This window comes from Sebastes umbrosus, chromosome 18 (assembly GCF_015220745.1).
Source record: "Sebastes umbrosus isolate fSebUmb1 chromosome 18, fSebUmb1.pri, whole genome shotgun sequence".
NCBI lineage: Eukaryota > Metazoa > Chordata > Actinopteri > Perciformes > Sebastidae > Sebastes > Sebastes umbrosus.
The window spans coordinates 5,474,059-5,488,132 of record NC_051286.1 but is presented as its reverse complement, the minus strand read 5'-3'; the positions used below and the strand labels follow the sequence as shown (position 1 = coordinate 5,488,132).

At 38.9% G+C, this 14,074-nt stretch overlaps 1 protein-coding gene across 1 annotated transcript; it reads right to left on the bottom strand.

The window, feature by feature from the left end:
- Positions 1-4,506: 4,506 nt before the first annotated feature.
- Positions 4,507-11,105, bottom strand: LOC119477088 (cytosolic 5'-nucleotidase 1A-like). The gene is made up of 6 exons (XM_037750950.1): positions 10,864-11,105; positions 10,613-10,780; positions 9,010-9,139; positions 8,698-8,820; positions 6,239-6,423; positions 4,507-5,848 (listed from the first exon to the last, which is right to left on the bottom strand). The coding sequence occupies exons 1-6, from the start codon at positions 10,966-10,968 to the stop codon at positions 5,486-5,488; spliced, it is 1,074 nt and encodes a 357-aa protein (XP_037606878.1). The 5' UTR covers positions 10,969-11,105; the 3' UTR covers positions 4,507-5,485.
- Positions 11,106-14,074: the final 2,969 nt, after the last annotated feature.

Below are 14,074 nucleotides of genomic sequence, written 5' to 3'. Positions count from 1 at the left end.
TCCGCTACACTGTATTGAAGAAGACTTGAAACTAGAGACTGAGACCATAAACTCATGTTTACAATGTTTACTGAGGTAATAAATCAAGTGAGATGTAGGCTCATTTTCTCATAGACTTCTATACAATCAGACAGTCAGAGGATCACCAAAGTCATTAAGCTTCATCCTCTGAGGACCATGAATGTCAGTACAAAATTTGATGCCGATCCATCTAGTAGCTGTTGAGATATTTCAGTCTGGATCAAGCAATATTGCCATCCAAAGAGCCACGCCAGTAGCATGACTAACAATTAGCCTGTACTCCATGTACAATAGACAAAGCTTCTCTTCATCCATGTGCACAGCATATTAAATAGATATCAATTATCTCATTATGTTTAATAAATAGTCCCAAGATATACATTATGCAGGCGTCGAGGCACCCACCAAGGTAATGCTGGCCCAAATAAATTACTTTCAGAAAACATCTACCTACAAGTTTCTGGCCACCAACCAAGAAAACATATTTAGAGCAAATTGCTTGTCAAGAAGATAAATGCAGCAGCCAAGTATGAGAGTACTGTTTCCACGCTTATTTTTTCTGTAACTTTTCTTGTGGCGTCCTCACATACACACACACACACGCATAGAAAGGGTGCCAATTATAGTAACTGTGTGATGAGGTTTCTCATACTGAGCCCCATGCTACCTTTGCCTCTAATCCTTTGTTATTAATTATATCTTCAACAAGCCTACACAGTTCTTGTGGTGTCAGCACCGAGTATCCATGGCAACAGCCGGTTGGTCGCGGCTCTCAGGGTTGCATACACACACTCTGCTGCCTGACAAAACCATGCCTCGCTGTAAAGATGCTCTACTGACAAGATGAATAACTCAACTGTAGAAAAATATAATAAAAAATAAAAATAAATCCTGGCTCCCCTGAGTATTCAGCTTTAAGCCTCACAAGCTTGTCCTCCTCATGGTCTCTAGGCAGGAAACAATATTCACCGCCATTACCATAGTGACCAAATTGGTAAAAATGCCTGTTGCTAAGTCCAAACATTGCACCAAGGGAAATAGGATGATGAAAGTCACTAAAAATATGTCTCTCATGTATACCCAGAATGCAGTGGCACATTTTAACTCAAGTACTGTACTTAAATACAAATTAAGGGTATTTTATCGTTTTATATTTCTATCCGAAGCATTTCAGAGGGAAATATTGTACTTTTGACTTCATTTATGACATATGTAGTTACTTTAAATGTTATCAAGCGTCCCAAAATAGACACTGCTTTTTGCAAGAGATACATTTTGGGAATTTTTAACACAACTTTAATGTATTTTATAAGCTCATTATAAGGTTTTTTTTTAATGTAAAATCTACTAAATGTCACATTAATGTATAGTGGTGAAGTGAAAAGTCCAATAGTTCCCTCTGAAATGTAGTGGAGTAGAAGTACAAAATGGAAATACTCAAGTAAAGTACCTTCACCACATTTCAGAGAGAAATAATGTACTTTTGACTACATTTATGACAGATATAGTTACTTTAAATGTTATCAAGAGTCCCCAAATAGACACTGCTTTTTGTAAGAGGTCACAAGCCATTATGTTTGGGAACCACTCATTTTTAACATGACTTTAATGTATTTTATAAGCTCATGATTTCTTTTAATGTAAAATTAAAAACGTATAGTGGCTGAGTGAAAAGTATAATATTTCCCTCTGAAATGTAGAGGAGTAGAAGTATAAAATGGACATACTATAGTAAATTATCTCCACAACATTTTAGAGGGAAATATAGTACTTTTGATTGATGCTTTAAGTACATTTTCTCGCGAGACTTTGCTAAGTTTAAGGGCTCCCTTCTAGCCACTACTCCAACTGTTGGCGGGTAGTGTAGACAAGGGAACCCGTAAGTTGGGGAAACTCTCGCGAGATGGGTATAGTTAGGAATAGTTAAGGTTAGGCATTGCTCTTGAGTCTCGCGAGAGTTTTTGCAAGTTTTTGCAGATCTCAGATCAAATTTCGCAATTAATATAATAATGATCTATTATTAATAATATTATTTATTTTATTAATAATATTAATATTATATTAATGTTATATGAATATTATAATAATATATTAATGATATGTTAATAATATTTATAATATTATTATAATATATTAATATTATATTAATAATATTATTATAATATATTAATTTGATATTAATAAGATTAATAATGTTGGCGGTCGAGTTGCATTGTGGGTAATGTAGGCGCTAAGTTTTGTCAAGAAAGGAATCAGGTTCTGTTCTAGATTTTGATACTTTTTAAAAACTATTTATCACTAGTCTGACAAAGTTATAGCCTAAGAGTGCAATATTAATATATATGTGGAGTACTCTTTTAAGTAACATTTTCAATGCAAGACTTTTTACTTGTAGTCTAATGAAGTACAGTATGGCATCCTTACTACTCAAGTAAAGGATCTGACAGTCTGTTAAAAAACCCTACTTACTTAACATAGCCTACTTAATACTCCTTCATAAAAAAAAGATTCTATTTCTGCTATAGGCCTATATAGGCTACCTTATATAATTAATTCTTGTACAAGAAGGATAAACCTCAGATATTATTAATATATCTGGGACCACATAGCTCATTAACTTCCAATTAGGCCTAATGTTAGTTCAGTGAAAGCAGAGTGATTTGCATTTTATTCTTGCTGTGCTTTGCAGTGATATTTTGGTACCTGGATAAAGTGGGCCGAGTGGGAGCTCAGTTATTAAAATAAGGAAGAAATATACCTCAAAGCATTGTACACTATGTAAGATGTTTTTTTTGTCTTTTGTGGATTTTAATTTTCTTGAGGATTGTTTTACACTTTATTTTCATTTCACTTTTAAGTCTAAAATGATCTTTTCTGGTGATGTTTTCTCCCCTTTTCCTTCTTCTGGAGACTATATACTTCAGAAAATGTAAAAGTGTGGTTTCTTTGGTGGTTGCTCCACTCTGTAAAACCCCAAGCTAGTTAAACAGGAGCTCCCTCTTGTGGCTTCTTTCATCACGTACATGTAAGATGAGAGTTGATCTCCATCAGCTGAGGTTGGACAGACACTGAAGAGCAATGACAGGACAGATCTGCCCCAAGACAAGCTGCTGAACTTTGACCTCAGCTGGTTTACTTTGAAAGGGAAGTGACCCCTTGCCAATCACGATGCTGTAGGGCGATGGAGCAGGTGGACAATTACAGCTAAACAGCACCATCTACTGCAGAGATGTATAAAGAACAGTGGTACCCAGATCCTTTACTTAAGTAAAAGTATCAATACAACATTATAAAAGTAAAAGACCCGCATTCAAAATTAAAAAGTAGAGAAGCATTATCAGCCAAATGCATAACATATGAAAAGTAATGTGTCTCCTGTGACTGATATATTTGTTATATATAGACAACAAGGCTCCAGCTCGGCTCTGATTGGTTGTTTTCCTCCGGTCTGTGAAATCTTGCAGATGCCAGGACACAGAGGCACGTGATTTTTTTTAGTTTATCTGTATCGTGCACTAATGTCAGGATATAATGACCGTTTTATAAAAATAACTTTTTTAAATCATATTTGCTCCATCTCTACCCACTGCAGGTTTAATGTAGCGCTTAAACAGTACCATATTTCCCTCTGAAATATAGCATATTAGAAGTATTAAGTAGCGTAAAATGGAAATACTCAAGCAAAGTAGAAGCACCTCAAAACTGTGAGTAAATTTACTCAATTACTTTCCACCACTGACGGCCACTGTGGTTCCTCCACGCTCCTTTATTCCTTTGCACTCAACATTTAAAGATATTAGATATAAATCAGAGTATAGAAAAGTGAAAAATGGTGCAAACATGTTATTGGGAACATGAGTACAATCAATGCAAAACATCACATGATCTGGCATATCCTTATAAATGTCCCTTTAAAACTAATAGCTGATTTTAATATGTCCCATTAAATGTGTTAAATTTATACCAGACAGCAAAAAAATTGGGAATATTGAGTTGGAATTGCCCATTTTTACCTGGATGGTGTATTTCAAGTCTCTAAAAGAGCCAATGCAAAAAAACAGCTACTACAGCAGATACATTCTCCCACTCTGGTCAACATGCCAAGGACTGATAGGGAATGGGAATGTGACAACACCGACAGCAAGTCGGACATTTTTGGAGGATAAAGGGTGATGTACGTGTCCACAGGGGCGTTTTTTATCGCGAGGGAACGCCTCGCTTCCCAGCATTGGACGCTTGATGGGCTGCCACTAGATACTCGGCACCTGATTGGACGAAGGCTTTCCCTCGTGGGCTGCTGCTCCCAGCTTTCAAACCGGAACCAACATGGCGGCTCCTTTAGGAAACTTTCTTCTCTTATACAACGAAAATAGTTCACCGAAATGTGTTTCTGAAAACATTTCAAAATAAGCCATGCAGTTGGTAAATCTGTCTTTATTTTGGAGCGACAAAGCTTAGTTTAAAATTTGAAGTAGCCTAGACCTCAACTTTATGCAAATGAGGAGCGGCCAACAAGACGCCCCGTCTCTCGAATTGCGCGCACCATGCTACCAGAATGCATTGCACGGCTGCTGACATAGACAATGAATGGGAAGCGTGGAAAGGACGGAGGCTGTGGACACGTACCATAAGAGGTCCATCCGCTGGCTGTTTACTGCACAGTGTCAAAAGATAACACAAAACACTGCACTGTGAATAAGATTCAAAAGCCGAATTGTAGTATATACAGAACACAGTCAGACACAAAGGCTGGCTAACAATACGGGTTGCATTTTGCAAGATACCGGTAGATTAAATATGCAGTATTAGCCGACGTTTTGTTAGTATTCAGTTAGCATAACATTAGCTTATCTTTGTCCAGATGGTTGTGTAGTTGGCATTTGGCTTGTAGATCTTAATGTCATATACACACCCGTTTGTAAACGGGACAAATCGAACAGCTACCGCAGCTCCGTACGCTACCCTCCAAAAATGGCAAAGTGCCCCAGAATGCTCCGCGATTCCTGTTCCCTATCTAAGATAAATAAAATAAACAGGTGATGTATAAAAGTGTAAAGAAAATGACATAAACCCAAATGCAAATGAGAAAAAAAAGCCCTCTCAAAAGGTAAACAGGTGCATAGATAGTACGGTTAAAAGGCCCCGATAGGTTAATGAACCAGGTGTTTCTCTTCCAGAACAGTATTAAGTGAAACAGTGTGTGGCACCTAGTGTAACTCTTGCTTCCCCCACTCATCAATAACACCCCATCCTAATGGAAACTGTAGAAATATTTTATAAAACCCCAAAAAGTAGGACGTTTTGTAGACGGCATTACCAATTATTTACTTAAATCCTCTGAATTTGCTGTTATTCTTTTAACCGATCATTTTGCTCCAAAATAAAATATTGCATTCATGAGAAATCTCTTCCTATGCAGGGGACAACGTAGTGGATGTTTCACAATTTAACCAGTTTAAGGTTGTTACTTTTTCTCGGGCTGCTCGATGAGTTTCCCCTTGTGGTGCTTCTGTCCGATCCCGTAGGGGACGTGACCAGATATGGTTCCCATTTCTTTGGCCCCCTCGATGTGGAACATCTGGTCGTCGAAGTAGATGTGCGGCTTTATTTTCTGCAGCAGCGGCCCTTTGGGAGTGCCGTCCAGGAAGAACGCCTCGTCGATCTCCAGGCCCCAGGTGCGGAGAGTCTTCAGGACGCGAGCCCCGGAGGTGGGTGCGTCGCGGGCCGTCACCAGGAAGGTTCGGATGGGACAGTTTATGCGCTGGTTCTTGGTGTAGAATTTTCTCTGGAGCTTCCCCAGAGCCTCCAGGAAACCCTTTAAGGGACCCTGAAAGAGCCAAAGAGTCAAGTTAATTTAAAATGGTTTGAAATAAGGAACATAGGGACAGATAAGTAGAGAAAAAAGGAACTAAATGCACACACACAAACACACAAAGGCGCACAAGGACAAAAATGATGCCCGATGCCAGCAGAGCAGGGGCCGCATTACAGAAACTTAACTTGTATATCCTATCTTAACTGTTTGGTAACCATGGTAATTAAGGTTAGGACCTGATTGCTTGATCATAGCTGTGATTAGAGAGGAAGGACCAGCATTGGATAACAACTTCCTTATAAACATGAAGATCAATATAAGGCTATTTTTGTATTTGGTATATTCTATATAAACAGTCTGCACACAGAGATGTTTAAGTACACAGAAACAACCATCAGTTACCGGAGGGAGAGCTTCGTTCTCACACTTCTTCTCGTGCTCCAAGAAAGTGTCCAGGCCGTGTTTCTTAAAGATGATCTCTGACTCGTCTGAGAAGAGGACGCCGTCGCCATCAAACGCCACTCTCAGCTCAGTGTCGCTCAAGTCGGTCTCCTTCTCTGAGCAAAACACTGTGGCTGCAGCGATGCCTGAAAGAGGGGAGGGAAGGGGTTAAACATATGCTTCCATCGCTATGTTTCATGGAGAAAATTTGATACCTCACAGCTGCAGGCATTTTCAACTTCCTGTTTTATTTACATTGTTTTAACTTCCACGTTAGGTTTAGTTACTGTGTTTTTCAATGAAGAGATTCAAATGTTATATAAATCTACACAGTTCAGGTCTCTCAGCTACCACAGACATTAAAGGAAAGTTCTGAAATATGACTTGTTTCCCACCCAAAAGACAAACACCGCTTTGTTTGAGAATCAAGAGAGAAAGTTTGAGTCTGCACAATACTGATGTATTATTTATCTATGCGGTTGCTCATAGGGGTGTCACGATGTACCGGTGTTGATGATAACCGTGATATTTAAAGAAAATATATTGATATCATGTTAATAATGCACATATGATAATATATTGTGTAAATAATCCGGCACCTCCCTAGAGAGGTGTTGTACAGTTTGATGGCTCGGGGGACAAAGGATTTCCTGAATCTGTCTGTGGAGCACTTGCCAAGGAACGATAGGGAATGGGAATGTGACGCCACCGACAGCAAGTCGGACATTTTTGGAGGATAAAGGGTGATGGTACGTGTCCACAGGGGCGTTTTTTATCGCGAGGGATCGCCTCGCTTCCCAGCATTGGACGCTTGATCGGCTGCCACTAGACACTAGGCATTCGGCATCTGATAAGACGAAAGCTTTCCCTTGTGAGCTGCTGCTCCCAGCTTTTGTTTTGCATAAAGTAGCCAGGACCTCAACTTTATGCAAATGAGTAGCGGCCAATGTGACGCCCCGTTTCTCGAATCATGTCGCCACGCTACCAGAATGCATTGCATGGCTGCTGACATAGACAATGAATGGGAAGCGTGGAAAGGACGGAGGCTGTGGACACGTACCATAAGAGTTCCATCCACTATCTGTTTACTGCACAGTGTCAGAAGATAACACAAAACACTGCACAGTGAATAAGATTCAATAAGATTGTGTAAATAATCCGGCACCTCCAGCAGCATTTTATATATACAGTTATAGTTACTCTCTCTCCACGTCCATTCGTATTATGAGTGTAATTAATTATTAAGAAAATAATTAATAAGAGACAAAACACACAATAAACAAAATAAACATTATTATTATTTTTTAATTTTCAATACATATCGCAATAATATAGTTATTGCCACAATAATCGTGTAGTGAAAATCCGATATCATGACAGCACAAGTTGCTAATAAGCAAGGACAAATGCGAAATTTAATTTTAAAGATGTATTATGCGAAATTATTACACGGCTTTATTGAATACTCGATTCTGATTGGTCAATGACGGCGTGCTACGGTCTGTTATTTCTTTATAACAGACATTTGCTATGTATAACAGACTGTTGCTATGGTCGTTCTGATGTCGGACTCTGGAGGACCGTTTTTGTATCAAATTATTGATTTCTTAAGTAAGTAGCAGTGTAATAAGCGGGATAATGTACAGATAGCGGGTCTTTGTTGTGAAATAAACCCCTTCGCATCGGGGTCCATCGCCGTATCGTCCTGTCGGGGTTTATTTCACAACAATGACCGGCTCGCTGTACATTATGCCTTACGTAGAATACATCATATGGGCGCCTGGTTAGCTCAGTTGGTAGAGCGGGCGCCCCTTTATGGCAAAAGCTCAGTCCTAGCCACGGTGGCCCGGGTTCGAATCCGGCCTGTGGCCCTCTACGCATGTCATCTCTCTCTCTCCCCCCTTTCCAAGACTCTATCCACTGTCCTGTCAATAAAATGCTAAAAAATGCCCCCAAAAAATAACTTAAAAAAAAAAAAAGAATACATCATACGCCTTCCCGTCACAATTTCTCAGAGCCAAAAGTTTTTCTTTTGACCGACCAATAGTCAAAAACCCACAGATATTCAATTCACAGTGATACAAAACAGATAAAGGCATTCTCCCATTTAGAAACTGCAAATGATTAGAAACCTTGCTTGATAAGCGACTTTAATCGATTATCAAACTTTTCTTAATTCCAGCTTTACATCTGAAAGCCAGTGTTTCATATTTTGTTTGTTTTGTGTGCATTTGGACGACAGGGAGCCATGAGTCAACATGCAAGTGTGTAAATATGAGCGAAGTACAAATACGTCTCGAGGCTGCTGAAAGTAAATTGTGTATGAAAACACGGTGTGTGTGTGTGTGTGTGTGTGTGTGTGTGTGTGTGTGTGTGTGATAGAAATGAGGGTTATATAATCCAGCAGCAGCATCACTCACCTTCCTTTATGGCCTCTGTGACTTTCTCTGAGTCCTTGGAGAGGTACAGGTTGGTCATGTAGGCCTTCAGGTAGTGTATGGGACTTTGCGCTCCGGTCATACAGAATCTGTCTATGGTCAACTCTGAAAGTAGAAAAGCAAGTTGGAGATGTGCAAAGAAAGAAGTCCCATTAATTACATTATAACAGCTCCTCTTCACTTCTAGTGTGTAATTACTAGACTGATTATGCTTGTTGCTGGAGCGGGCGAGCCGCTGCCGCTGCCGCCTCCGTGCTAACCAATCAACAATGTCTGGTTTAAGACGCAGCGTACCGTAGTGATTAATGCTGTTTATGAGGCGCACTCCCACTTGGGCATGGTTGTTAGTCATTAAGACGATGTCAAACAGCTCCTTGCTGCCCGGGTAGAGCTCCCTCAGTCGAGCGTTGACAGTCATCAACGCCTGTGTGAGAGGACGGATCGCTTTTATTACATCAAAAGAAAAGGATGTTGCGTCAAGGGTGAGGTTACAACCCAAACATTACAACATTACACCACAGCTTAAAGCTTAAAATAAAGAAATAACAGACCGTAGAACACCGTGATTGACCAATCAGAATTGAGTATTCAACAAAGCTGTGTAATAAGTTAGGGATAATGTAAAGGAAGCCAGTCATTGATGTGAAATAATCCCCAACCTGAAGGGGTTTATTTCACAACAACGACCCACTAGCTGTACATTATCCCGCTTATTACACGGCTACTTACTAAAGAAATCAATAATCTGTAATCTGTTGCTATGTATAATAGACCGTGGCTATGGGTGAAGTTCTGATGATGATGACTCTGGCGGACCATTTTTGTGTCAAATTATTGATTTCTTAAGTAAGTAGCTGTGTAATAAGCGGGATAATGTACAGCTAGCGGGACATTGTTGTGAAATAAACCGCTTCAAGTCAGGGTTTATTTCACAACAACGACCGGCTCGCTGTACATTATCCCTTACCTGAAGGTCCCATATTGTAAAAAGTGAGATTTTCATGTCTTTTATATTATAAAGCAGGTTTAAGTGCTATATAAATACTGTTAAACTATCAAAACGCTCAATAAACGTAGAAATACACACAGCCCGTATTCAGACATTGAGCGTTTGAAACAAGCCGTTAAGATTTCTGTCCATTTGTGATGTCACAAATATACAATATTTAGACCCTTGACACAATTTTAAACGTAAACATTCTAAATGTGTCCCAGTTTATTTCCTGTTGCAGTGTATGTGAATAACATCAGCTGGCAGGAGGTAAACATGGACCCAAACTGTTGCCTGGTAATGCGATTCCATTGCAATTCCGTTGAAATGCGCTGAAACGTTTCAGACAGAGGGTGAATACAGGTATATTCAGGCAGAAAGTATGAGGAAACAAAGTTTTTTTTTTTTTTTTAAACATTGCAGCGTATAAACATGTTGTAGTAGAAACACAAAATACAAGTATGAACCTGAAAATGAGCACAATATGAGACCTTTAAAAAGCCAATGAGTAACCTCCATCATATCAGAGGTGGATGATATCTATTCTATTTAAATAATTAACAAACAGACATTTAAGAAATATGAAAATTAGGAGAGAAATTGTGTTTTTCATAGACATTTTCACTTTCAGTTTTATGACTGGATCTGTGCCAAAATCCAAATACCTGACTGAGGTGTGGCCCTATGGGTGTAACATTACAGCTGTGTGTCTGTGAGCACTAAAACTGGACTCCAGATGTGGATCAAGGTTGGAGGAGTTTTTTGCCAAGCAAGTTTTTCCTGGTGTGGACACCGTCATTAACTGGCATAGAGCAGGTGAAGCAACAGGCTCTTCAGGCACCACGCCCTGCCGACAGAGACAGGCATGCAAATGGTTCAATGCATGGTTCAAACAGGCCTTCCTACCTTGACGAAGGGGAAAGAAGCTCCGGGCATCAGAGGCTCGTTTTCGTGCTCCACATGATAAGCCACGTACTTCTCTACTCCCTCTTCCTCGTAGATCTTCCTCTCTGCCCGCTGGTTGAACAGGGTCCGAGACGAAACGGCTACGGTGACAGCATACTGGGGTTTGGGCTGGAAGTGGATGAAAACAAACATGCAAGAAGTATGCAAATAAGTATGTGCACAAGCTCATAAAACTTTTCAGCAATCCTTACAGGTCTGGGTTTGTTTGTTTTGAGGTTGTCAGGGAAAGCTTTGGCTGCAGCCGAGTCTTTCTCCTCTTCAGCTGGAGCTGAGTCGTTTGGTTTGATATCACTCATTGTTATAAAGTTTTCTACGTCCTAACAGCTGAAGGAGCAGCAGCAGATTGGAAACTTTGCGGAAATGTGTTAAAAGAAAAAAGCCTGGTGGGCTCCACCCCCACCAGGCCCACCACGCCCACCACGCCCACATACAACCACATCATCCTTTCTCGTCTATCATTCTCTTTTAAAACATCATCTTTTTATCCATCATCATATTAAACATCATCCTTTTAGCCATCATTCTTTTACTTCTATCTATCTACCTATTTATATTTATTTTACTTTATTTTATCTTATTCTTTTTAATCTTGCCTTAATTTGATTTGCACCCTGACTGACAGCCTCTCAAGCGCACACACACAGTCACATGATATTGATCTTGCCCAGTTATGTTGGCTTATTTAAAGTTTTTTTCTTTGTTTGTTTATTTCTTTGTTTTTTTTTCTTTATTTCTAAATTTATTTTTCTCTCTTTAATTTATTTTTCTCTCCATTTTGTTTTATCCATACTTCATTTTATTTTATTTTGTTATGAGGAAAAGGAAGAAAGGAAGAAAAAAAGAAAAAAGAAAAAAAACTCCTCATCTGGCCGGGCCACCAACAGGGCCCCTCTTCTATCTCCTCTCTCGTCCCTCCAACGATCTCCTATTGATAGAAAAGGGCATCAGCCCTGAGCTATCAAACCAGGCTCACGAATTTACGAGTAACGGACATAATTAGTGTAAATGTACATGTACTTGTACTTAATAATAAAACTTAATAATAAAAAAAATCTAATATATATATATATCAAATATATATATATAAATATATATGTATATATTTATATATATACATATGTATATATATATACATACATATGTATATATATTATATATGTTTTTATTTTTTAATTATTACTTTTTTTATTTACTTTTCAGATTAAAGGGACTATTTGTAACTTTCAGAAATGCTTGTTAACAGCGACACATGTGGCCGTTAAGTCAACGAAAGTCAGCGTTGGGCTCGCACTTGCTCGCTCTAAATAGACATGAACGAGCATCGGTCAAAACAGTGAGGCAACACACGTCAGCTAAAACCACAATATCACACTATATTTCACCTGCTTGGCAGTAATGTTAGCTGACTAGACGAAGGTCTCTCCATGAATCACTGCTGATCCTAGTGTTGGCTTTGAGGCTGAAGCATCGATGTCTCACTCCGGAGGGTCTGACACCGATGCTGAAGCAGGAAAAGCTGGTAGGTGCCGGGGCACAAGACACGGAAAACCTCTGTTGGTCTGGAGGAGCTGCAGCATTTATTTCTGCACAAACGTCCCCTGTACATTCACTATATTCTCAGAGCTAAACTAACTCTTATGCGCGAGTTCACGTCTAGAGGTGGAGCGAGTCAGCGAGAACACGTGCGGTGCGGTGTGTGAGTGAAGGCAAGCAGGCAGTGGAGCAGAGACTCCGGCCACACCCAGGCGCGCGCATAAGCGAGCGCGCGGTCATGTGTCCCGACCAGGTACATTTATAGCTTAAAAAGTTACAAACAGTCCCTTTAAATGTATTTTATAAGCTCATTCTTGAATGTAAAATCAAAAAGGTATAGTGGCTGAGTGAAAAGTACAGTATTTCCCTCTGAAATGTAGTGTAGAGGAGCAGAAGTATAAAATGGACATAAAGTATCTCCAGCACATTTTAGTGGGAAATATAGTACTTTTGATGCTTTAAGTACATTTTGCTGATAAAACTTTACATTTTAAAAGGGGGGACTTGGGGAGTAATGTTAGCTACTGTATGTAGCCACTAGCTAGCTAACGTTAGCTGCGCCAGACTTCATAATTAATTGCCTCAAATGATGTCAGTTGAGTCATAATTTGTTGGGTTTGAAGACTACAAGTTTGAAAAACAAACAAATATAGTGTTGGAGTTAAAAAAGTGACCTTACCATACTTCTGTAGCTCCTCATCTCTGCTTGAGGCTAGCTGCTCCCAGCTACATTAGCTAGCTGCTAGCATAACACACCTAAACACCCGAGATGAGAGCCAGTGCCAACTGACCAAAACGTGTTTAAACTGTCGCGATACTCTCTGCCCGACGACCTATCGAGATCAATGCATAACCTTAACAATCTCACGAGACTTTCCCAAGTTTAAGGGCTCCCTTCTAGCCCACTGGTCTCTAAGCAACCTGCAGCTCTTCAGCTCCTCTCCAGTGGCTCCCTGTGGATTTATAAAAATGGAAATCTATAACTGTTTCTTTGTTTACATTTTCATTTTTATTTATCATCGTTGTAGGTCTATGGTACGACGGAGCATTAGGGCCACATTGAGGAAAACAAAATAAATCTGAGATTTCGAAATAAAGTCATAATATTATGAAAATAAAGTCATAAATTTATGAGAAAAAAAGTCGTAGTATTATAAAATAGTAATTTTACTTGTTATTTTCTTTTTTTCTTTGTTATGACTTTATTCTCATAAATTACAACTTTTTTTCTTGTTAAATTCCGACTTTTTTCTTGTAAAGTTATGACTTTATTCTCGTAAATAACAACTTTTTTTATTGTAAAGTTATGACTTTATTTTCGTAAAATTACGACTTTTTTTCTCGTAAAATTATGACTTTATTCTCGTTAAATTACGACTTTATTCTCATAATCTCAGATTTTATTTCCCTCAATGTGGCCCTAATACTCCGTAGTACATTTGCACTTTGGCCATCACTGCATTAGACTCATATACTATATACTTAGACTATAAACTGTGTTACCTTCATCACAATGCTCAAATGTTTTGCGGCTCCAGACAAATTTTCTTTTTTTTTTTTGCCTAAAATGGCTCTTTTTATGGTAAAGGTTGCTGACCCCTGCTCTAGCCACTACTCCAACTGTTGGAGGGTAGTGTTTAGAAGAGAACCTGCAAGCTGGGAAAACTCTAGCAAGATGGGTAAGGTTAGGATAGGCATTTATCTCGAGTCTCACGAGAGTTTTTGCAAGTTATTGCAGATCTCAGATGAAATCTCGCAATTAATATAATAATTATTTATTATTTATAATGATATTATTAATTTTATTAATATTAATATTATGTTAATATGATATTATAATAATATATTAATATTATATTTAATATATTA